The 26,325-nt window shown below is 45.1% G+C and overlaps 1 protein-coding gene across 3 annotated transcripts in view; it reads left to right on the forward strand.

Moving 5' to 3' along the window:
- The window catches only part of LOC144828491 (uncharacterized), a 148,897-nt gene that overhangs the window by 99,477 nt on the left and 23,095 nt on the right, over nucleotides 1-26,325 (forward strand). For 2 of the 3 annotated variants that reach the window (XR_013610451.1, XM_078686709.1), the window contains exon 4: nucleotides 3,385-3,554. The exons of the other annotated variant lie outside the window; for it this stretch is intronic. Coding sequence is in view for 1 of the 2 variants with exons in the window: in XM_078686709.1 (XP_078542835.1) it covers nucleotides 3,385-3,554 (170 nt within the window). In the remaining variant the exon portion in view is untranslated. The remainder of the gene's footprint in view (nucleotides 1-3,384; nucleotides 3,555-26,325) is intronic. 3 annotated transcript variants of the gene reach the window in all.

Genomic DNA, 26,325 nt, shown 5'->3' on the forward strand with positions numbered 1-26,325 from the left:
CCTATATACAGTGTGGGAATTATGATTATGGAAGACATATAGTATAGAGGTTTTCTATTTTGTAGCATAGTACTTCCTCATGACCCTCTTGTGTGTGATACATACCAGCATATCTTCCCATAGGAGCAAGGTAGGACATAAAAGTCTGGTATCCCTGAACTCAGAATTTAATAACACATCTTTTAGGAAAGGTGTTTTTTAAATCCTGTGTTTGAGAACAGCACTTTTAGAAAGTGGCTGTTCTCTTGTCTGACCTTTCTGTGTTCCTTGGCCTGTTTGTGAATTAACTGTCTGGTTTGAGAGTGACAGGGGCTGTGGAGCCCCCAGGACATTGGCAGAGTCAGCCCTAGGCTGAATGATTGCATCTGCATCTTGAGTGGTTGGAGGGGATAGCACCTGTGCCTGAATACGGCTGTGCCTGCCTTCCACAATGCTGGCTCCACCTACTGCTAGGTGGATGACGACCCTGTCCCTCTCTCTGAAAGGGAAGGTGAATCCAGGAAAACAAAGTGCTCAAGGAACACCCAGAACTGGTTCAGACCGGGCTCAGAGCCCTCCTGTACAAAGGGGAACAAATACTTTTAGGGGTATAAGTACAGGACCCCTGACTACAGACAATTAGATCATCCTGGAATCAAGACGGAACCTCTGCCAAGGAGAAAGCTGGAAGACTGAAGAAGGAAGACTGTCCCGCTGTTGATTTGCTGGACTGACCTGCAGTTACTTTGCTGCCAAGGAGAGGGGAAGGACTTTGCTTTGTTCTGTGTCTCCTTGCTTGAAGGAATCTCCAAGGGCCTAAAGAAGAGGTAGCTCCCTGTTAAGCAGTCCCAGGAACAAAAGGACTTCACCCCCAGCTTCCCTGAACTTGCTGAGAGAGTTCTGTCCTTCCTAGAGTGCTTGGGCCAGTTGTGGTGCCTCTGTAAGTTGTACTTGTGTTGGGAAGCTAGAAACCAAGATTTTAAGAACTTTCTGTAAAGTTTATTGCATCGCTCGCATGCGGAGCACATCCCCGTCAGTGTGAGGAAATTCCCACCGCTACGAAGGGCGAAATCGTCGCAGCGCCTGTTGCCGCTGCCAGAGTCGTCGCATCCTTCGTTTGAGGAATGCAGCAGTCTGGTACGGGAAGATTACCATCGCTGCGAGAATTGTCGCAGAGCCTGTCGTCACTGGGTGAGATCCTCACACCGCTTGCTTGCAGACCGCATCACGTCGCTGCGAGAGTTGTTGCAGCGCCATCTCATCGAGGGGCCGCGAGAGTAGAAGATCGACGCTGAGCTGTGCATCGTCGCCGCACCGGAAGGTATCGCATCCCTCCCAATACAGACCGGAGTCACCGCAACACGCCCGCTATGTCCAGCGGGGTTGTCGCATCGCCTCCCCAGGTTCTCAGGAGTGACACTTCGCTAGCTTTTCAACGCTACAGCTTTCACTGGGAACTTTTGTCGCTACTAAAGATACTGTTGGCTAAAACGTGATGCTACTGTGGACAATTTTAACGCAACCTTAAGAACTCATTTGAAACCATGTTCTTGAACTGAGTATGTTGGATTTTTGTTGCTTTGGTCTTGTGTAGGTTAGATTAAATACCTTACTTTGTCTAAACTGTTATGGAGTCAGTTTGTGGTGTTTTCACTGTGGTACTGTGAGTGTTGGTACAAATACTTTGCACATTGCCTTCGATAAGCCTGACTGGTCGTGCCAAGCTACCAAGGGGGTGAGCAAGGGTTATCTGAAGACTGTTTTCTCCTTACCCTCACTTAAAGCAAGGGTCCCTATTTGGACCGTGGTACCTACCATTTGGGACACCAGGTGGGGAGCAGCTGGGTGGCGCCCCTACAGGCGAAGATTGATACCATTCTGGCTTGGCTTTTTTAGGTCTCACCGGGTATTACCGACGATTTGTCAAGGGATATGGCACCATCGTTGCCCCCTTGATAGCGCTGACTTCAAGGAAGCAGCCCAAGAGAGTGAATTGGACTGAAGCCTGTCAAAACTGCTTTTGATGCCCTAAAAACTGCCATGTGTACAGCACTGGTGCTCAAGGCACCTGATTTGTCCAGTGAGTTTGTAGTGCAGACTGATGCTTCAGAGCATGGTATCGGAGCAGTACTCTCACAGATCAACGACGAGGGCTGGGACCAACCTGTAGCTTTCATTAGTAGGAGGCTACTACCCAGGGAACAAAGCTGGAGTGCAATTGAAATGAAAGCATGTGCTGTGGTCTGGGCTCTGAAGAAGATAAGGCCCTACTTGTTTGGAACTCAGTTCCGGGTTCAGACAGACCACAGTCCCCTCAGATGGTTAATGCAGATGAGGGGTGAGAACCCAAAACTGTTGACTTGGTTCATCTCCCTACAGGAAATGGACTTTATGGTGGAACATCGCCCTGGTACAGAACACGCCAACGCTGATGGTCTGTCCAGATTATTCTGCCTTAGTGAAGAGAACTCCCAAGAGGGTGGGCAGTTCTCCCCACTTTCATCTAGATGGGACACGCGTTAGACCTGGCATCTGTGGCATGGTTTACCCTGTCGTTTTGCCTCTCCCTCCTGTATTTTTGATGCTGTGCTGGATTTCGTTTTTGCTGGTTTAGATGCTTTGGGCACTTTGCCACTGCAGATCAGTGTCAAAGTGCAAGTGCTCCCTGTGGAAATTGTTATTGTAATTGGTTATCCATGATTTGCTATCCATATTTGTATCACCAAGAGGTCCCTAGTAAAGTGCACTGAGTGTGCCAGGGCCGGTGATACAAATGCTACTAGTGTGCCTGCAGCACAGATTGTGCCACCCACATGAGTAGCCCTAAAATGGTGTCTCAGGCCTGGTACCGCAGTGCCTGTGTGCCGTCTGTGAACTGCCATGAGCTCTCCAGAGAACTGCTTGAGACCAGCCTTGTTCTTGGCCTGCCTTGCCCCCAAGAGTACTGTCCTGTTGCATGGTCAATGGGAAGGAAGACTGGATCTTTGCCTTCATTACAGGCTACCTGAGTGACTTCAAGGGTCAGTTGGCTGACCTCCTGGTCTGAGCTACAGAGACACAACAAGCACCCAAGCCCTCTCTTCATCTGTCCAGCTGGCCTGCTGCCTTGGATTTATATGGACCTGCAACTGGGTCTGACTGAGCCTTGTTGGCCTCTGCTGCAGTAAGTCCCTGATCCCCAAGAGGTGCCTCCCTTTGTCCCGGAACCTTGGCTGGCATCAGAGTGCACTCCTCTTCAATAAAAGGTAAAGTCTTGATGTTTTGAGCTTGTCACAATGCCCTTTTGCACCAAAACTCTGCCACCTGCGATGGCTGTTATCACAAATCTCTGCTGAGTCATACTCTTTTTGCTACAGCTAACATCAGCAACAATCAGCAAAGTGAGATCTGCTTTTCGCACTACAGCATCAACAGCACCTGGTGACCACCAACGTGAAGCTCCAACAATGAACATTTATGAAACCCTGCTGGACCTTCACACTACAGCGATGACTGTACACAATGCCAGGCCTGCTCTTCATGTTTCAGCAACTACAATCCATGATGCTCTTCATGCTTCTTGCTGCCTCCTCTCTGTGAGTATAATGATTGGCACCAGACGTTGAGAAAGTATTTTTTTCAGCAGGACAAACATGGTCAATGTATTAGTCCTGTGCTCCATCGTGGTCAGTCTGAACTTATGGCTTTCCCCCATCCAGCACGATTAGATGAGTGTGAGTGGCACATTGTGATTTTAGGTGCTAAATCTACCAAAAAGTTTGAAATTGCATTTCTCTGGTTCCCTTGGTTGCATTTTTGTTGTTGTGGTATCATTTTGTTTCTAAAATACACTCTATTTTTCTACATGTGAGATATTTCTTGTGTTGTGTTTTCACTTTATTTCTATTTATGTGACTACATACACAAACTAGATGTATCTGGTTCTTATATAAAAAAGCAAAGGAAGAAGAATCCTATAAGTATTTATGTTTGATATTTTCTCCCACCTTAATTTAAGTGATCATCTAATGTCTTGAAAGAATAGAGCATTGCTGTGGTCTGCAGCCTTAATAAAATGTATTCACATTTCTCTTTAGCTCCCCTATTAAAATCTTTCAGAATTAAAATTGCATGTAGGGGAATCCTAATAAAAAAGCATTGAGAAAACAGGAATGTAAATCACGTTTTATTCTGTAATGCGTGACATCCAAGGTCTATGCATTATTTTGATGTGCACTTAACATTGGAAAGCCGACTCAGAGAGATTTATAAAATTGAATAATTAAAAAAAAAACACAATACTAGGGATATGTTGATTGCTCAGCATGGTCCACGATGAACAGTGAGGTGTCTGCAGAAGAGCAGATTGTCATTTTACTTGCCGCTTATTTCACTAGTACCTAGCACTGGCGAACACCGGCCCCTTAACCTTAGTCGAATTAGCAAATCCTTGCTTTCAGGTATGGGTGTGTACAATCGTTTCAGCTGCAACTAACTAAGACTACAACTCCCAGAAAGCATTAGGTTGGTGAAGGAAAGCCCAGGACTGAAAATGGTTTCCGTAAGGACATGGAGTCATCTTTTATCTTTATTAACTAACCACTAATCCTTTTTGGGTTCCGGAGTAGCATGCTGCGCGATGAAAAGACCTTTGAAGCCTTATCAGGGGTAGTAAGTGCTATATGAATGCAATTACAATTATCTACACTCTGCCTTTTCTCGGCGGCTCCAGCCTCTGGCAGCGAAATGGTCAGCTCTGTTGGAGACTCCTAACACTGCAACCATTTGATTTGGCCTACCAATGTAGGAGCTAATCTTGCACACATGCGTGAACTCAATTGCCCCTTCTCTGTCCTTGTCACCTCCTTTCACCTGGCTATCAGGTGTACTTCCTGAGAGGCTGGTGACTCTCTGGACCGCAGACCTCACTGTTGCTAGCATAGCAGTATTGTGTTCATATGACGCTGTGTACTGCAGGAGAGTAAGTACCGCCGATTCATGTTCGAAGTTTGACATAACACATAAATTAATAGGGGCAGATTTACAAGGAAGTGCCGCAGTGCTGCGACTCAAACCCTTTGGCTGCGCCTGACTGTAGCACTTCCAAAGCACAGGAATGCAACATATTTACAATACTATGTTGCATTCCTGTGCTCTCCCCTGCGGTGGCACACAAACTGCTGCCATGCGCCGGCGACGCACCCTTGCATCATGGTACAAGGATCCCTGCGTCATGGGGAGATTGTTTTTGTGCAGGAAAGTGCACCTTTCTGCACAAAAAGAATCACTACAGGCATTTTCCTCTTTCAATCCGTGTTGTAGAAGGCAGCAAGCATTGAAAGAGGAAAAACGAGGAGAAATGCAAGCATTTCTCCTCGTTGCGCCTCGCTACGCCTCCCCTTGGGTGGCAGAGCATTCAGACGCATTTCTAGATTCATGATTCCTCGTGAATCTGGAAATGTGTCATGTTCCATGGGTGTTGGGGGGAACACCCACAGCAATACCCATGGAATGCCCCTTTCATACAAAGCTCTGCGTGTAATGGGGACATTATCTAGCCCTTAGTTCATATAGGCTGTTATCCCAATGTCTACTCAACCCAACTCCAACTGCTTTTTCCTGTCTGTCCCATTTTTTCTATATATACTAATCGCTAATTTATCAGGTGATATTAGTCCAACACTGTGTCTGTTCTTTCTATAGCACATCCCTAGTCTGGGTGCCCATGCAGTACCACCGATCTTCCGCCCCTTTTTCTGTAATCACCGTACGCGGGACCGTCTTTTTCCTTCCCCCGTGTCACAACAGCCAAGCGCTTCACTGCTACATAGCGCTTATAATGCGAATGGCATCCCTGACCAAGATTAAAAGTTCCCCCACTGTTAATTCTAGACTCGGCATCTCCTTGGTAACATCTTCGCATGTACCTTAGAGGCTTCCGTACTACGACCTCGGGAAGCGCGTGACGTCATCACGCTTAAATGACCACGTCCATTCCAACCGCGATGGCGGCCACCTTAACCAGGCTCACCACTCGCTCTCATTACGGGCGCATGGAGGGGCATACTAGGTACACTATCTAACCAGACCTACGAAAACTGTAAGTAAGAACCCACATGTCCGCTGAGGAAGCGTGAAACGTGAATGCTTCCGTTTCTTCACTCGTATTTTCGAACCCGGCACTAAGCCCCGGCTCCCTTTTTTCATTGCAGAATATGTTTTTCTACAGAGGTCTCCCTTCTCTCTAAACCCGTGCTGCCTAATGACCCTTAATTAGGAGTAAGCCTTTTTCTACTGTGTGTTATATGTTGTGTTTGTTTGGTACTGTCCTGCCTGGATCATGATGAAGCTATAGCACGTCGGTATGCCTTTCACCTATAAGGTTATGACTGTTGCATAGTCACGCACCTAGAGTTAAGGGATGCGTGTGACAATTGAATCACGGATCATTATCACCAAGCGCACTACTATTGATAGGTGTGCCAGGAAGCCAAATGGGCTGTTATGCGCCAATACGCAACCTCCATGTATTTGAGCAGCACTATGCACTATACTAGTCCGCAATTAACTCAGTGTGGGATGACTCACAGAGACAGGAGATTTCGTCACTTCACTAAGTTGCAGGCTTGTAACGAGTTTTCTTGTGATTGATACTCTTTCTCTCCACAGGTCTTGTTATTCCTAGGATAACCACTACCGGGATATACTTTTTTTGCCCTGTAACTCGATTTTGTTACTGGGTCACAAAGGAATGACGGTATGGCAGGGTGTTAGTGTACCCTGACCACCCATTTCCTTTTCATGGTCCTGAAGAAAAACCGGTAATTCCAATTACGGTTTGAAACATGTAGACCTTCCACTTACATTTCAGATACACCTGGTCTTAATTAAACCTACTATTGTATCTACACATAATTTTAATATTGTCCAGTAGTCTTAAGAATAAAAAATGTTCACCAATAAGCCATACCAGGACAATTTCTAACACACCTACTTTCCTTTTTTTGCACTCATCACTCATATACCAGCTCCACTGTATTTCAGGTGTCGCAGCACACCTTGATGGCACTCGGCCATCAAGGTGGCCCCGATGATGAAGCATGTCACCGACCAGGTCGGTGAGTGAGGGGTTTATTAAAATCAAAGAAGGACTGTCTTCTTTTTGTTGCATTAGAAAATCATCCTACCAAAATCGCTCCTTGAGCCTTTGTTCAGGTGGTACTCCTTCTCTTTTTGTTATATAGATACCTAACCCAGGGGATCAGGAGTACTTTTCCGTCCACTTCGGTGGATAAAATCCCTTTACTCTCTCCATTTTTTTAGGACATATTTACAAGGACAGGAAAAGCCAGGCAGGGTGGCATAGCATTCAGACGCATTTCTAGATTTGCGATTCCTCGTAAATCTGGAAATGTGTCTTGTTCCATGGGTGTTGATGGGAACACCCACAGCAATACCCTGGAACGCCTCTTTCACACAAAGCTCTGCGTGTAATGGGGACATATTTACAAGGACAGGAAAAGCCAGCAGGGTGGCATAACATTCAGACGCATTTCTAGATTTACGATTCCTCGTAAATCTGGAAATGTGTCTTGTTCCATGGGTGTTGGTGGGAACACCCACAGCAATACCCATGGAACGCCCCTTTCATACAAAGCTCTGCGTGTACTGGGGACATATTTACAAGGACAGGAAATGCTACGCAGGGTGGCTTTTCCTGTCCTTGTAAATATGGAGCATTAACATGCACCAACAGTACATCCCAAAAAGTGACGTGCTGGTGTTGCAGGGGGCTTGTAAATCTGCCCCTATTAATTTTCACAAAGTACGCAATGGGACAGCATATGTCGTTTCTGGGAAGACATCTCTGAGATAATGGAAAGATGTCTCCGAGCAACAGCTCCGTGCGCAGCCTTTCCAATTTGAAGCTCTTTCAAGGTTCTGTACGGTGTACTTGACATAAGCATCTGCCTCTGCCTTTAGCACTCTCTGGGCGCCATCTTTACATTCCTGTTTGCAACACTGTCATATAACATTGATCAACGTAAAATAAATAAGCTAAGTGTATTGGTGAGTTATTGCACCCGCTTTTGCGATCTTTGTGTAACTTTAAAGTCCCAAGTCTGTGTGTAAGCTGTAAGTTTGTTTATAAATTCCGAACACCTACACTTTGCCCTTGAGCTCAAAATGTGAGTATCGTTAATTGTTACTTATGTAAGAGAAGCACTCGTTATTTACAGCAGCATAGACATGTTAGACTGAGGCAGGAAAAGCAGCATAAAACATCACAATTCAAAGTGAGCTACAAAAAGTACACACTTAAAAGATGAGAAACTTAGTGGGATTGTTAACACTATAAATATACAAGGAGAGCACCCGCTACAGATAAATAGCCATGTCAGATCTCTTGATGCAGCAATTAGCCTTGTTTATCTATCTGTGGTTGATCAAATGAGTGGGCAATAGAAACCCACATTCCAAGAAGTTCTATTACGATACTTCAAGACGTGGGAGAAAGTTGAACGTTTAAAGCACATTCTGAGTGTAGTGATGATATATGATTTGAGACACATTATGACTTCTTCAGAGTCATGAGGGTCTCAGCAAGCGGGTCCCAGGTCAGAACAAGCATTTGCAATGCAATACGTCTCTCATTTGCGAGAGTTTGAGCTAATGGCAATGACAATGCCTTTTATTGATATGTTTTAAAAACCTGCAAGCGGTGTGTATACACTCTCGGGCCTATTTACAAGACCCTTGCGCCACTTTTGCATCATTTTTAACATGGGAAAAGTGAGGCAAAAGTGGCGCAAGGGGCTTCTAAATCTGACCCTCTGTAATTATAGTCGCTGCTTACGAGAAGCAAGGCTGGCAGTAACTGCGCCACTTTTACTGCCATACTTGTTTCTCATAAGCAAGGACAAAAAGTATTTACGCACCGCTGCAGGTTTTTAAAACACATAAATAAAAGGCATTGTCATTTACAATGTCAATAGCTCAAACTCTCGAGACCTATTGCATTGCAAATGCTTGTTTTTAAATTGCTCTTAAGATATGTAATGTAAATGTGGAATGAATACTTGTGTTGTCTCTCATACTTGGGCGGACTGTCGAATTGGTCTCGTTGTTAAGTATTTTAAGTGATTGTGTGAAGAAGACGTGTGTGTTTCTAGGTGTTTTATAGACACATTGGATTAATATTCTTCAATATGCTTCAGTCAGGACCACAATAATAATAATAATAATAATAATAATATCACACATCCAGATGTAAATGAGATGTTGTCCTGCAGTCATGCTGATATCAAAACTAGGTGAAAGCACAGGAATGTATCGCCGGTCCCTTTTCACTTAAGAACTGGGGAAAATAACATGTTGCGAGCTCTCAGCTGAAATGCGAACCTACTGCAGATGGTTGCAGACCTGTTTGATGTTTCAAAACGTGTATTTATTACAGCACACGATTATGTGTATTTGTGGTAAATGTGTTGCTGCTGCGTTTCATAATGCATAAGGGAAACATTTTGGACAACAAGAATATTGAAACATGGAACACTTTCAGATCGAAATAAGCACCTTGTACAACATCATTTTATATGTTTTATGGAAATTTTGGGCATAATGATAGACAACAGACATGTGCTCTAAAGAAGTCTGCGCTCCTTCATTTTCAGTGTGATAGGCGTGCTCGTTGACGGTGAGGACAACCCCCCACAAATCACCAGATTCTCTTCTTGTGCAAAGCAGAAGCACTCATTAAAAAACCTCAGGAGATTATTGAAAAGCCCAGTGCGCCACTGAAACGTCACTTTTGTGACGTTCCAGCTGCACACTGGGCTTACCCATATCTACGAGCAGGGGCAGCTCCTTCATCAGGGCGTTAGAGCGCTGTCCCACTGCTTTCTCACAGTGCGAGAAGCAGAAAATAAAATGGTATTTTAAATACCATTTTATTTTCTGCTTCTCGTGCTGTGAGAAAGCAGAAGGCAGTGGTATGCCTGATTGGGGGTGGGCAAGTGGATATGCCTGGCTGGGGGTGGGCGGGTGGGTTGGTCGGGGAGGAGTGGCTTGCACCACTCTGAGTACCCTGACTGTTTGGTCGGCCCTCTAGGGCTGACCAAAGTAGTCATGCTCACTCTACATTTTCTCTATGTAGGCTGCATGCATCCGGCTGTCCGGGACTCCGCACCAATCACAACGCTGCTATTGCTGCATTGTGATTGGCTTATATGAGGAGAGGGAGCATGCCTGTTCCTGTTCAGAAGCAGGAAAACACGGGACCCGGCCCAGGAGCACAGGCGGCATGGGACCGGTCAGGTAAGTTTTATTTAAATTTTATTCCCCCCTTCGCGGTTGCCCTGCGCAATAACGCCCACGCAACCCGCCCCCCCACCTGCGAGAATTGCGAACAGTAACTGTTTACGATGCCACGTAAAGCACCCTACATGGCTTTTCATGGCATTGTAGATATGGTCTGAGGCAACGCAGTGTAATTGGCTCCATTGCCTCACATTGAGATGGGGAGGCGTGCCATGGGCTCCACGTAACACCCATGGTATTTGACTCTTTCTCAAATTTACAATATGCTGTAAATCTGGGAAGCGTCAAAAGCCTACTTCTCTGCAGTGGTGGTGTAAGGGTTATTTGTGAAGGAAGGTGTCCCTTTCCCAACGAAAGCAACCTGGTTTCAACTCAGACACCCTTACACCATGGTGCAAGGGTGCCTGCGTTGGTGCATAGCAGCCATTTTGTGCACCAGCACTGTGAAGGAGGACAGGAATGTGTCGTATCTCATAGAAACAGCACATTCATGCCCTGTTCTTTTGAAGTAGGGCAGAATAGAAGGAAGGCTTGCGGCGCTGCAGTACGCCAAAATATTGTAAAGGAGGCATACTATTTGCAGAGAAATTTCACTTTATTTACACTTTACTTTTATAGTTACTGCCAGGGACCGAGATACCCATCCAGACTGCAGCATATCTTAGTAACTGTCACAAGTCCTGTCTCCTTACTCAAATCTCTTACGCAGGTATTTGCCTTGCATTTAAACTGAACAGTTTTGGCCTCATTTATGGCTTCATGGCGTGTGGCAGCACAGTAAGGCACCTTGCTGCGCTGCCCTATGCCAAAGTGAAAGGGGAGGAATGCTACGGTGCATTCCTGTCCTTTCTGCATGCGCTGGTGCCGTTTTGGCAGCCTAGCACCAATGCAGGCAAAATTATTTTGTGCAGGAAGGGGCACCTTCCTGTGCAAAAACAATCCTACGAGGTGTTTTTCTCTTCCTATGAGTGCTGTAGAATGTAGCACACATGGAAAGAGGAAACAATGAGGATAAATGAACATATTTCTCCTTGGTATGCCTCGTTTTGGGAGGCGAACGGATTTGATGCTTCCCCAGGTTTACATCACTTTGTAAATCTAGGGCAGTGTTAAATTCCATGATGTTGTATGTGAAAACCCACCACAACGCCCATGTAACGGCTCCGGCTGCAGAGTAAGAGAACACAGTGGTTTGCGCTGCGTCGCCTTACTCATGATTAATGAGGCCACTCAAAGAATTTCAGGTTGGCTTAGAGTGGCTTCATAAATCTTTATGAGAGCCCTGCGTCACGCAGGTACCACTTTAAATGGTGCAAAAGTGACACAAATCAAATCAAATCAGGCGTTTGTTAAGCGCAACTACTCACCCGTAAGGGTCTCAAGGTGCTGGGGGTGTGGGTGGGGGTTCGCAGGTTGCAGCCCATCAAGGAGGGTGTCTGTCGAAGAGCCAGGTTTTGAGGTTTCTTACGAAGATGGGGAGAGATGTTATCTGTCTGAGGTGGAGTGGAAGTTAGTTCCAGGCTCTGGCAGCGAGGAAGGAGAAGGAATGGCCTCCCGATCTGGTCTTTCTTGTGTGGGGAACCACGGCGTAGGAGAGCTGGGCTGATCGTAGGGTCCTTTGGGATGTGTGGAATTTGAGTCGGCTGTTCAGGTCTGCTGGTCTGGTGTCGTGGAGGACCTTGTGAGCGTGGGTTAGCAACTTGAAGGTGACTCTAGCTTCGATGGGAAGCCAGTGGAGTGTGCGCAGGTGCTGGGAGATGTGGCCTTTTGGATGTTCTGTAGTGGGCGAGGTTTGTGTTTATTCCGGCATAGAGTGCATTGGCGTAGTCTAGCCTGCTGGTGACCTGAGCATGAGCGACGGTCTTTTTGTGTTCGAGGGGGATCCATTTGAAGGTCTTACATAGGAGGCGGAGGGTGTGGAAGCAGGAGGACGAGACAGAGTTGATCTGGTGGTCCATTTTGAGCTCTGAGTCCAGGAAGATTCCCAGGTTGCATGCGTGGTCAGTGGGGGTGGGCATGCTTCCGAGGCTGTGGGGCCACCAGGTGTTGTTCCAGGCATCTGGGTTTGGGCCCAATATGAGTACTTCCATTTTGTTGGTGTTTAGTTGTAGGCAGCTGTTTTTCATCCATTTGGCGATGGCTTCCATGCCTTCTCGAAAGCTGTGTCTGGCGGTGTTGGGTTCAATGGATAGGGAGAGGATGAGTTGGGTGTCATCTGCGTATGACACAATGTTGAGTTCGTGGGTTCTGATGATGGGCGAGCGGAGCCATCTAGACTTTGACGTAGACAGAGGGCTTTGATAAATAAGCCCATTTGTTTGTCAATAATGCATGATGGTATTACAACATTATCATAATTGTCATGGACTGTAGTGTCACATTCTAGAGAAAGTAACACTTACTCCAGCTAGATTTGTAATGATAAACTCCTTCCATAGTTATATGTAAAATCTAATGTTTGTGCCGGTGGAACCTCTGCCGGAATAAACCTGTGAGTTGATGGCCCGTCCGGCATGGCATTACAGAAGTTAAATTACATTGGCCCCATGTGCAGCAAGGAATGTCCTTGCACATCAGGGCCATTGCTTCTTTTTGGTTTCTGAAAACAAACTTTTGCTTTGATTGCTTATTTTCAGAATAAAATGCTGAACAGGCTATCAAACATGACACCTGTTCTGTAAAGGATCATTGTCTTCAATGGAGCTGGCAGAAAACTGAGGGGGACTTTTACAAGAAATTGGGGAGGTGTGTTGTTAAGCCAAGAAGGCTAATGACATGCTTCATCACTTTAGAAACGCAGGGCAGCACCATATTTACTAGAATATGGTGCAGTCCTGCATTTCCCCCTGTGCTGGCGCTAAATTAAGCTGCCTAGCATGACCTTTAGGTGGCAATAGGTGCTTGTAAATATGCCCCTATAACTCTGGAAGGCAGCCTTCTCCAGGGGAGTAGAGGCCCTATCTTCTGCTAACAATGGAGGCTATCAGGCCAATCTCCAGACTCTAAATGATTCCTCTTATTGCATGGTATGTGTTGTACTTGGCCCTTTTTGCAGGGTCATCCCTGAACTTTTTCCCTTCCTTCTGTATTTTTTCTGACCTGTTGTTTCCTGTTGTAAGACTCTGGGCACATTACCACTGCTGATCAGTGCTAAAGTGCATATGCTCACCCTATTGTAAATTGATTTATGGATTATTGACTCCAGTACAGTGCATTGCATGTGCCCAGGACCTGTAAATCAAATGCTGCTGGTGGGCTTGCAGCACTGGTTGTGCCACCCACAGAAGTAGCCTGTAGCGTGTGTCTCAGGTCTGCCATTGCAGAGCCTGTATGCAGTCTGGTACTGCCATGTTGACTGGGCAAGTGCACCCACTTGCCACTCCCCAAACCTTCCCTTTCCTGCATATTAGTCACCCCTATGGTGGACCCAATGTCAGGGTGCATTGTAGGTAAAAGATAGGACATGCCCTGATGTGTTTTGCATGTCCTGATAGTGAATTACAGCCATTTTCGTTTTTCCCTATAGTAAGGCTACCGTTCCCCAAGGGGCAGAATGGGCAGTTTAATTATAACATCTTATAATCCTAACTGACTCAGGGAACTAGGTAGAAATTCAAGTTTAGTATGCCCGAACTCAGAATGATAAAATACATCTTTTAGTGAAGTTGGTTTTAACATTCTGTGTTTGAAAATACCACTTTTAGAAAAGTAGGGATTTTCTTGCCTAACTGTCCAAGCCTGCCTCTGCTAGGTTGTGTATTCCTTGTCTAGAGTTTGAGTGACACGGGCTGGGGTATTCCAGGAGACAGGTTGAGTCAGCACAGAGCTGAATAGAGCTATCTGCATGTAGATTGGTGAAGGAGTTGCACCTCCAATGGTGCGTCTGATGTCCCTGGCCCACACTGTCAAAGGAATGAAGAAGTCTTGTCAACAAAGTGCTCCAGGACTGCACAGAACTGGTTTGGACTGGGTACAGGACCCTCTGCATTCAAGGACAAAGGATTTGCTAGTATAAATATTGGGACCCAGACCCAAGAACTTTAGATCACTTTTGGGAAACAAGAAGAAACTTTGCTGAGGAGAGGAAGCAGAGAAACTGAGGAGGAGACTATGCTTAAGCAGAGTGCTGTTTGGGGGATTGGCCTGCAGTGGTTGCGTGACTGCCAAAGAAAGAAGAAAGGACTTTGTGCTACTTTCAAATCAACTTGTAAAGGATCTCCAAGGGCTTGAGATAGAGCTTGCCTCCTGCTAAAGTCTCAGGGACAACAGACTCCACCAACCAGCTCCCCTACCCTCCCTTGCAGGGAATTGAAGTGCCTGCTGTTGAGCTGGGCCTTCTGAGAGACTGTGTATCGCTGGGAGCTGGATGTGTGACTCAAGACGAAGAAGCGTGTTGCTGCCGCAGCCGTTGTGGTTGCATCACTGGAGAAGAGTGTCGCCATCGCAGCAGACGCTGTCGCACCACCGGAGAAGCGTGCCACCTCTGTCGCCATTGCATCACCCAAAGCGCCTCGCATCACCAGAGAAGAGTGTTGCCATCGTAGCAGACGTCGTTGCATCGCCAGAGAAGGGTGTCGCAGGGCCTGTCGCAGCTCAGAAAAATCGTTGCGTCGCCACACGGCCATCGGGTCGGCACGTATCATGTTGCATCAAGAAGCAGACACCATTTTGTTTCATTGTACCAGATCTTCATCGCAGAGAAGAACCAACGCATCCTCTACGCAGCTGCTGGGACACTATGCATCACCGTTCTTGCGTGTAAGGAACCAACGCATCACCTTCCCTGCAACACTTTTGTTGTATAGCGTTACTCATCCAAAGGTACATGGAACTCAAAGTGTCACATTTTACATCAGCACAGTATGGTGGATTTCTGTCGTTTGTGGTCTTGGGTTAAGTCTATATAAAAATACTTTTTTTATACTACAATTTGTGTGGTGTCCATCTGTAGTGTTGTCACTGGGTTACTGTATGTGTTCACAAATGCTTTACACACTGCCTCTGACATAAGCCTGCCTGCTCATGCCATGCTACCAAGGGGTTGAGCAGGGGTTATTTTAAGAGTGTACCCCCTTACCCTGACTTGACGCAAGGGTCCCTATTTGGTCAAAGGTACCTACCTCTGCCAACTAGAAACCCCCGAATCGAACAGTATGCATTTTCAACCTTTAGTAGCTGCAAGACTGATGCTGAGTGCTGACAGCCTCTGATACACTGTGCACAACTAAGGGTCTAGAAGCGTCCCTAACCCATCTGGTCGCCATCTACGAGGACCACACAGGCTGCACAACTCATGCTCCTCGTAGATACTGTGCATTGCCACAGTTTAATTTAATAAACACCGGCTACCTACGATTATCAGATAAACCCTAGCACATTTTTATGCCTATTTATTGCAAATGTGCATTTAGTAGTTCTGAATAGGATGTACCCTCTGCTGTCCATTGCATCATACCTCCGTTGGACACCAGGTGTACAATAAGATGCTTTAGTTTGGACCACAATCACAAATGCAGATGTAAATGGACAATGACATGTTTCCTGCAGTCATGCTGATATCTAAGTCAAGGGAGGAACGAAAGAGGGTGTGTAACAACTTGCATGCACATCAAGCTTCTTCAGACAGAGCTGCCTTTATTGCCAGCAGTACTTTGCATATGGAATTTTCTAAATGAACCTATTTTCGAAAAGGACGGACCATTTCCTCTATGTAATACTCTGTTGGTTGAAAAGCCAGAATTGTGTGAAGGGGCAGGGCCTCATGTTAACTGTGAGTGACTAACAAAAGTGCATCAGCGTTTCAGAATCCATACAGATCTTATGAAAGGCCAATCAAGCCAGATTACACATAGGTGTGCGCCCTTTGCATTGATACAATTTCTGAGAAACTGTGTGTAGTTGGGAGCTGGAAGCGTGACTCAAGATGAAGAAGCGTGTTGCTACTGCAGCCGTTGTGGTTGCATCACCGGAGAAGAGTGTCACCATCGCAGCAGACGCTGTCGCATCACTGGAGAAGCGTGCCGCCGCTGTCACCATTGCGTCACCTGAAGCGCCTCGCAGCAGCAGAGAAGAGTGTGGCCGTCGTAGCAGACGCAGTTGCATCTTCGGAGAAGGGTGTGGCAGGGCCTGTCGCAGCTCAGAAGAATTGTTGAGTCGCCGCACGGCCATTGGGTGTGCACGCATCATGTTGCATCAAGAAGAAGACGCCATTTTGTTTCATTGCACCAGATCTTCATTGCAGAGAAGAACCGAAGCATCTCCTACGCAGCCGTAGATACTGTACATTGACACAGTTTAATTTACTAAACACGGGCTACCTAAGATTATCAGATACTCCATAGCACATGTTTATGCTTATTTATTGCAAATGTGCATTTAGTCGTTCTGAATAGGATGTACCCTCTGCTGTCCATTGCATCATACCTTCATTGGGCACCAGGTGTACAAAAAGATGCTTTAGATTGGACCACAATCACACATGCAGATGTAAATGGACAATAAAATGCTTCCTGCAGTCAAGCTGATATCTAAGTCAAGGGAGGAACAAAAGAGGGGGTGTAACAACTTGCATGCAAGTAGGGCTTCTTCAGACAGAGATGCCTTTATAGCCAGCAGTACTCTGCATATGGATTTTTTTTGATGAACCTTCTATTTTCAAAAAGAAAGGACCATTTCCTCAATGCAACAATATGTTGGTTGAAAAGCCAGAAGTGGGTGAAGGAGGGTGCCTCATGTTAACTGTGAGTGACTGACATAAGTGTATCAGTGTTTCAGAATCCATGCAGGTGTTATGAAAGGACAATCGAGCCAAATTGCACATAGGTGTGCACCCTTTTCATTGATACAATTACTGATGTTATTGTGTTTAACCCAAAGTATTTTTTTAGCTGTCTCCCTCTTAAAATCCGCTGACTTGTTCTAGGGCGTCGTCAAAAAAGGCGAATTCTCATTAAAATGTGACTCTGAGGTACACACTAACCCTTGGAGCAGAAGCATTAATCATGTCCCTCTCTTGTTTAAAAGTTCGACCTGCACATTTCAAGCAGATCACCACAGTAGGTGAATTAACTGCTTGAGCTAGCTTCGGTCAAATCCAAACCTAACTTTTTTCAGTGGAACCCATGACAAGCAGAATGCAAAAGAGCTCGGCACCAGGTACACAAACCATTCAGTTTCTCTACCTGACTGGAAACATGTGACATATAGGTCATATTCAGATCGCAGCAACAGGTTCACCAGCCCCCTAAAGTGTCCGAACGCAAGTGCATATGAATATAAATATCCCCATTTCTGTCTCTATTGTTTTCTTAGACTTTGGCATGTATGTGACAAATATCAGGATTGGGTCCTGAAAAAAAAGAGCGCATCTTCACTTCATACTGCGCTGCTGCCAGCATCTATAGGTGAGGGGCATCCTTATCCTTCATGTGCCCTGGACATGATGAAAGAGTCCTAACCTGGAGCTACCGCCTGCCACCCATGGCTGTCACCTGTTTGTAATTAGGTGACTTTTTAGCTTTGCTTGTATTAGTGTTTTTCAAACTTACATGCATATGTATGCATATATCTATATGTATGCATGCATTTATATTGGAATTTATATAGATATGCAGATTATATATATGTTTATAGATATATGTATATATTACCTACTGGCGGTCGCCAGTAGGTAGTTTAGGTAGTTATAGTTCGACCTATTTTCCGTGGGAAATCCGCAACATTCTATTTGGAAAAACTCTGGCGCCGGTTGACGAATCTTCGCGAAATTGTAAAAACTGGTAGGGCGCTCCGGTCCGCTCCTATCCTACAAGTCTTGGGGTGCTTCGTGAAGTGGGGGCTGAGAAAAAGGGGGTGCCCAAAACGTGTTTTCCCCATGCAATTTTCCGAATGAACCGTTCATCGCGGCTACAGCCCGAACTGCTGAATGGAATTACAGCAAATTTGGCAAAAAGGTAGTCCTTAGATCAGACTCGTGCCTTTTGCTTAAATGGTTTAAATCTGTTCAGTAGTATTTCAGAGAAAATTACAATTAAAAGTACATATATAACTATGGCCTAGGTGGATCCGCGCATATTGCGCACACTCTAAGCGCACCGTCCTGATCACGTGCTGAATGCTACTTGGCTGTCAAGTAGTTGTTAACATTCGAAACCAGGAAGTGTTGGAGCTAGCAAGCACTCGGCAGTGTTCATCTTTCTGCCAAACAGCTTGTGAGGGGACAGGAAAAATCGTTTCTGTTGCCAGAGGACTTGGAATTGTTTTTAGGAAGCGTTACTGACGCGAAGCTTTAAAAATTAGCATTTGCAGCATGTGTAAATAAGATTTGTTTTTCTGTGTTTTTAAAATCAATAATTTGCATTCAGCATACCTGTCGCCCACACGCAGTCACCCCAGCATACACACGCTCGTTCCTGCCGTTTTAGGGCAAGGTACCGAGCAGTAGGAAATTTCGTGGCGGCCATTTTGGGGCGGGATAGAGCGGTGAGAGCGCTCTAGGCTCGGCTTCATAAGGAAACGGTCTCTTCCGCGTTAGCGGACGCGTTTTGAGCGGACGCGCCTCGTCTTCGCCGGAGTCCAGCCAGAGTCAGCCCGTCTGTGCCCGTCCGGGCCAGGCCGGGACATAGGGCACGACCCTCTGCCCACCTCATAGTAAAGATATGCTAACAGGTAACCAACTTAGGGCGTTACGCCCCTCTAGCCATGACACCTGTATAACTTTGAATCCTCTACTAGCTGGTGCACAAACATGCCCAGAGTGTACCCTTACCCTGACTAACTATCAGCCCTATCCTGCTACCCCACAGGAGACTGTTTTTAAATCCTATCAACAGAAAGTCAGTTCAAAAGAATATTTATTCTTTTTGATAAACTGCCGTTCACTGCCCCAGCATAAATTAGATATTTTTCACCTATTGACTGACAGAAAGCCCATTGCTATATTTTTAACTGAGACGTGGCTCCACGATGGATCGGGCCCCGATGTTGCAACTGCCCTCCCCCCGAGCTATGCTATAGCCAGGAGAGATAGGGTAGGACAAATAGGAGGGGGTATTGCTATTATCTATAGCAGAGAGTATGTGTGCACTTTTGAACCTGCAGCTATTCCTAACTGCGAGGCTGCTTCTTTCAAAATTTCCCTTAGTCCAAATTTCACCTTTTCCGGACTATTAATCTACCGACCACCAGTAAATAATCCATCTTGGTCAGATGACCTAGCAAATTTTATCCTACCCCAACATCTAAAAGCCCAAAATTATACCGTACTAGGAGATTTGAATCTTCATCTAGACGACGCCCAAAGCAAGACCTGTAAAAATCTAATAGATGACCTCATGGTGTTGGACATGACACTACGAAACAGCGGTCCAACTCATAAAGCCGGACACTTGCTGGACCCTATAATATCAAGCATGAAAGAACTTTCATGGCTTAACACCACGCCTGTCCTATGGTCAGATCATTTTCTTCTAACTTTTGCCATTTTGTTGGAGCCCAAAAAAGGTCCATTTTCGACTCCTACAGAATCTTTTAGAAGAAACTGGAAATCCCTAAATCTGGAGGATTTGAACAATGCTTTGAAGGAACATCATCCAAATTTGGATGGAGATATGGATAGCATTGCAGAGCTAACACAAGAGTGGCTAACTGGTGCTGTTGATACTTGCCTGCCTCTAGCCCGTTGCAAAGGGAAAGTCCATCGCCCTCCTGCTCCCTGGTTCACAGAAGCCTTGAAGAAAGAAAAATCTAGCTGTAAGAACCTAGAGAGACAGTGGCGAAAAAATTACGACCTTTACCAAAAAGAAGTTTACCGAAAGGCCAGAAACTGTTACCATTCAGCTTGCATGAAAGCCAAAGCTTGCTATGTAACCAATACAATTAACATGGCCGTAAACAAATCCCAGACTCTCTTTAACACGGTAAAAGAGTTAGCTGGGGAGAACGCTAGAGCAGAACCTACCCCTCTTAATACCCAGCAATGCCAGGATTTGGCCTCTTTCTTTACGAATAAGATTGAGAACATCGTCTCTAATATTAAAAACGCTAACAAGTCAACAGACAAGCAAGGAAACACCACCCTAGTCCCTAGAGTAAATTGTCATCTTGAAGCCTGGCCTCCTATTAAATTAGATATACTGAAGGAACTACTTAAATCAATCAAATCGGGTTCCCCTCGTGACCCGATTCCTGTCAGTATCGTAAACAAATTAGAGGATACTGCCTTAATTCCCATAGCAGAAATACTGAACGCATCCATAGAGCAAGCCATAGTTCCTGCTCTATGGAAACATGCTATGGTCAGCCCTCTACTTAAAAAACCAGGCGCAGACCCGATGACATTGGCCAATTATCGCCCAATTTCGTTGCTACCCGCCTTTTCTAAGATCCTAGAGAGGCATATCCATAAGGCACTCTCAACCTACGTAGAAAACAATAATCTCCTACATTCGTCTCAATCGGGGTTTAGGAGTGGCTTTTCTACTGAGACGGCCCTGCTCGGGGTCACAGAAAGGATCAGGGAGCTCATGGACAATGGCCAAACAGTAGCACTGGTCTTGTTAGATCTCAGTGCGGCTTTCGACACCATTTCTCACCCCATACTGCTGGACAGGCTGGGGGAGAATGGTGTCGAAGGCAAAGCTCTGGAATGGATTAGATCCTACCTTTCCTTCCGTACTTTCCAGATCTCCTCTTCGGAGGCTTGCTCTGAGGTATTCCATTCTCCTCATGGAGTGCCACAGGGATCAATTTTGAGCCCTCTGCTTTTTAATTTATACTTACGTCCACTGGCCAATCTTGTAGAAAATGTTGGCTTAAGTTTAATGACTTATGCAGATGATTCACAAGTCCTATTCTCACTCTCCAAATCTGACATGTCCACTCCATCTGCATTAAAAGTAGGCCTCCAAGAAATCTTTTGCTGGATGTCAGACAACCAACTTAAGCTGAATGGAGAGAAAACAGAGGTACTCCTGTTAGGAAATAGCAAAGATCTCTGGAATGATTCCCATTGGCCACCATCATTGGGTAAACTTCAATTTCCAGCTTCGCAGGTTAGAAACCTTGGGGTCATCATTGATGACTGTTTATCTATGTCCCAGCAAGCAAACAGAGTGGCAGGTATATGCTTCACCATTATCAAATGGTTACGCAAAATCATCTGGATGCTGCCACCTACTACCCAGAAGACCGTGATCAATGCCTTAGTGACATCTCGGCTTGATTACGGTAACATCTTATACCTGGGCTCAAATAAGACAGTGATAAAGCGTCTGCAACTAGTGCAGAACCCTGCGGTTAGACTGCTTTGTAAAATCCCCAGATCTGCTAGGATCACCCAACATCTCAAGGATCTGCATTGGCTTAAGGTCGAGAACCGTATTCGTTTCAAAGCCTTGAGCTACTTATTTAAAATCAAAGCCGGCACTGCCCCCAAATATCTTCAGGCCCTTGCTAAGCCCTACCTCCCAAACCGTAACCTGCGTTCAGGTACAGCGGCAAACTTTGCAGTACCAAGGTTTAAAAGAGCCAGAATGGGCGGGAGATCTTTCTCCTACCTGGGGCCAGTGCTGTGGAACACATTGCCCTCCCACATTCGCAAGGAGGAAAGCTATGTGAATTTTAGAAAGAGCATAAAAACGTGGCTTTTTAATAAATAATTGTTTTGTCTGTTCTCTCCCCAGTGATATCTGAGTGCTTTGCGTTCTTGGCGCCGGGCAACCCTTTGTGGGTAGCTGCGCGCCTTACAAATGCTATAAAATAAATAATATAAATTGGCAGCCATTTTGTACCTTTGTAGAGGAGAGGATCTAGAAATTAGTGGAACAAGTGTTCAAAACCTGTAAAGGGGGCAGGTAACAAATATTTTGACCCTCTAGACCTGCTTAGGGGGTCCCACAAGAAAGAATAGAGAAATGTGGGCTGGTTGCATGGATCCGCCGTAAAAAAAATAAAAAGGAAGCGCGGGCTCCTGTGCTTGTTTAAAAATTAGCAACCTGGGAGGGCCAAATCCCGGGGTCTAAAATTTTACATTTGATGGGGGTTCAGAGGGACCCTGTATTGGGGACCGCCATTCCTTGGTGCTTCAAAATAAATGGGTGAGGGAGCTCAAAGGTCGGTCTAAGCCCCGGGGATTACCACCCTCCTGGTCTTTTTATTTTTTGGTAGGAGGGCTGCATGGTCTCCATTCTGGAGCAGTCAAAAGTCTTGGGGAACACCACCCCCCAGGAGCAGCTCCTGCTGTGTCTTGGGGTGCCTACCCCTGGAACACTGCTGTTTGCTATGGCAGGGCGGGAGTCGAGGTTACCGCTCTGTCATAGCAAACTTGAGGGCATATTAAGAAGTGCCATTTTGCCGCAATGTTTTAAAAAAAAAGCCAAAAATGCGGTGAAAAATATATCGCCCTATTTACAAGGCGACCCTAAGATGCATTAACGCATGTTAGCAGCCGGTTTGCTAAGGGCTCGCCTCTTATCTCCAATGAGTTGCAATGTAGGCATTCCTAGTGGCAAGGTAGGTGTTCCTATGACAATATAACATGGAAGAGGGAGGTATGACAACAGCGTTGTATTTACAAGGCGGCCCTGGATTTGAGGACCGACAGCAAAACTTTTGGTAACTGCGGGTTACGTCGGATCCTAACATTTGTTCTGAAGTAGACTTAAGCATGCTTAATATGGAAGATGGATTGATATGTTAAGTCCTCAGTCTTATATTAAGAAGCTTTTCATTTGTGAACATGAATTATCACTGTATTTCTCATGATATTGGGGGAATATTTACAATGACAGCGTTACAATTATCGTCGCTTTAGCGTTAGGAAAGTGCTGCTAAAGCGGCCATAATGGGCTTAATAATAGGCTTTTGAGATTTTGTGGGAATTCCAATTGAAGCCCGGGTTTACACCAGAACATTTTAACGTTGTCCTTGTAAATATGCCCATTACAGACTCCTAATTTTACCGTAAAAAAAAATATCACCAACTACTAATTTTTATTCTTCCTCGGCATCCCATCCCATGGGCGTATATTCAATGTTGGGGACTTTGGGTGGAGGCCCAATGTCCCTACGGTGCCAGTCAGCTCCCTGCGTCCTTCGGAAGCCACCATTACTTTTCCACACGGGGACCTGCTAATAAGCAGCTCCCCGTGGGGAAAAGCATTTTGCTTTGCATTTTAAAAGAGACAGTAGGTTTATGTGGTCTCTGTTTCAAAATGCAAACCAAGTTTGCTACGGGAGGGCGGAAGCCTCAGCTCTCACCCTGCCATAGCAAACAGCAGTGTTGAAAAAATCTTCCGGTTAGACAACAAAGGATTTTGAAGTCCATTATCCCCGTTTTAGCTCTAGTTTGCTGCCTTTAAAGTGGCGATAATTTTAAAACCAACCTTGTAAATATGCCCCTAAGTTTTGGAAATGTCAACAATCCCGTCTCCCATTTAAATAGGCACGAAGTATTTAGTGAAGTGCACACTGTGAATCGTGAAGCAACAGTGTCTTATTGTGATCGATAAAGAATTGCCCATTGTTGAGTACAGAGTAGGCAAATTGTACATGGGGTTTTGTAACGTCAGTGGCTATTCCTCGAGCCCTCTCTTGAGGTTAATTCGAAGAGTTGAGTACTTCTTTTGCTCGTAATGTACATAGTGTTCTGACATCTCAGTATGCTTTTCCCTCTGTCATGTAGAGGATCTTGGGTAAATATAATGGCTTTTGTACAGCCAGTACCTTTCAAACCTACTCCCAAACTGCTTACTGCCTGTTACCATGGCAACAGTTCATGGAACACTCAACTGAGAACACAGGTCACAAGTTCACCACATAATGTTGCTAATCCAAACAGCAAGTGTGCTGGACTTTTTAAAATGTTCTATAGGAACTGTTAATCACAGCTGCAGACTCTGGTAAAGAGCTGGTAAAGAGTTAGACTCAGTATTATACTTCTAGTTAAAAACATCATTTATACTTTTGATTTTTAAATCAAGCATATGATTATCACACTAAATATTAGTGAAATGTTGTGAGAAAAAGAAGACTTATCAACTCATTTTTTTTTATTAATTAACTTTTTTTATTTTTTATTATTAATTTACTTTTATTAAAACAAAAATAAATAAATAGAAATGTAACTTTAACTTAACAGTATAATGAACAAAATGTGAGATGGACTCCAATGGTAGGAGCGTAGATAACCTGCAAAACAAAAATGAAATTAAGTCTTTCAAATTAGATCGATGTGACTGAATGAGGTCAAAGATCACAAATTAACAAAACACTTGGCAATATTACTTATGCACACGTGTGCAGTGTGTCTCATACATCCCACCCCTCTCATAGGCCCACGTTAAAGAGGTGTCTGTAGGGAAGTGCCTGCTGGGTCAGATCTACAGTATGGTCCAGCAGGTCTTTAAAATTATTCAGAGATGAGACAGAATTAGCTGAGAGATCACGTCAATATGCAGGACAATATCGTTTATTTGCAGCGCATTTAATTGGAGGCATTGTGAATGGCCGCTCTGCTTATCTTTTGTAAACACTGTTTTCAGCAGAGCTCACAACTTGAGTTGTGCTTTGGTTCTATACTGCAGACTGTATTAATTTCAGCCTTGATTTATTTATCTGCAGAGTGGACAGCAGCGTCCATAACTTAAAAAGAGAAAGAGAAACAATGTGGGAGAGAGAGAAAGAGAGAAAAACCAACATTGAAAGTGTGAGAGAGAGAAAGTAATAGATGGAGCAGGAGAGATAGTGTTGATAGTGGAGAAAATAAATCTTCGTAGCTCACCTTTTTGCCTCCGGTGTATGCCAAGCATGTGCCGGTTCATAGTGCACCCTCTAGTTTAGTGATCTGAAAGATAGTATAGAGTTAGTAATAGCAGAGTACATACAACTGCACACGTATATTTCTGCGTTATGCCTTTGGACACTCAGAATACTGTATTACGTCAACTTCCACTGCAAGGAGATGTTTGTGCGCTCTTTTCCTACCAGAGGACTATACCCATGCACTCCCACTGCATAGCGGTGAGGTCTCATTACTGCGTACCCAGACTGTTGCACCCCATTGACTCCCAGTGTCCGGAGGTGAGTGCCCTTTCTTGCGGACCCCGACTGTTGCAACCTATCCACTCCCACTGCCCAGGGGTAAATGTACATTCCTACTCAGTCAAGTTGCTGCACACTATTCATTCTCTCCGCCCACAGGTGACTTCTCATAGCTTTGGAAACAACCTTCTTTGCTCACCTTGTGCCATTGGCATGATTCAAAGAGGGTCCACAACTTGTCAAAGCAGGCTTCTTATGCGTTGTCACGATGGCCACGCATCATCGCAGAATCCTCAAACGTTGATCTTGGGAGGTGTTGGGGGGAACGTCAATTTGTGAAACACAACCTGTTAGATAAAAAGGAAGATACGATTGTGCATCAATTGTTTATCAAAGGAGAGAGGAGGTGAGAGAGTGACTGAAAAGAATATTCACAGCTCACCTTTCTGTCACCGGTGTGTCTTCTACCACGTGCCGGGACATGGTGCACCCTGAAGCTCTACATCTAAAAGGTAGTAAAAGAAAGATGTTATGATTGGTAATCGTCACTATCTTAATGTGGAGTAGAATAACATCGCCCTTTCACACACCTTCCCTCCCGCATTAAAAATACAACTATTTGTACAGTTCCAACTTGTTTAATGGGCTTTGATTTATGAAGAATTAGTAGGGTAGTAATGTTTTCCATCCGGTTATAGAACACAAGTGGTGCGCAGTGATACACGTGGTTTCAATCATCACGAGCGACGGACTTTTGACCGACTATAAAAACTTTCCTGCTATAGGAAAAAAAAATATAAATGCAATAAGATACGGTATATAGGAATGTGTACACCTAAATCGCTGCACCGCTGTTTTGTATCCAGTCTGCTGCACCCCATCTAGTCCCTCTGCTGCACACCCAGGCCTCACTGATCACCTGTTCGCGGACAGGGTACGTTCTACATCATGCAGTCCTGCTCTGTCACCAAGAAGTCTCACATTTGGTGCTGAGCCTTGATATCACTA

Source organism: Lissotriton helveticus, chromosome 4_1 (genome assembly GCF_964261635.1).
Source record: "Lissotriton helveticus chromosome 4_1, aLisHel1.1, whole genome shotgun sequence".
NCBI classification, from domain to species: domain Eukaryota; kingdom Metazoa; phylum Chordata; class Amphibia; order Caudata; family Salamandridae; genus Lissotriton; species Lissotriton helveticus.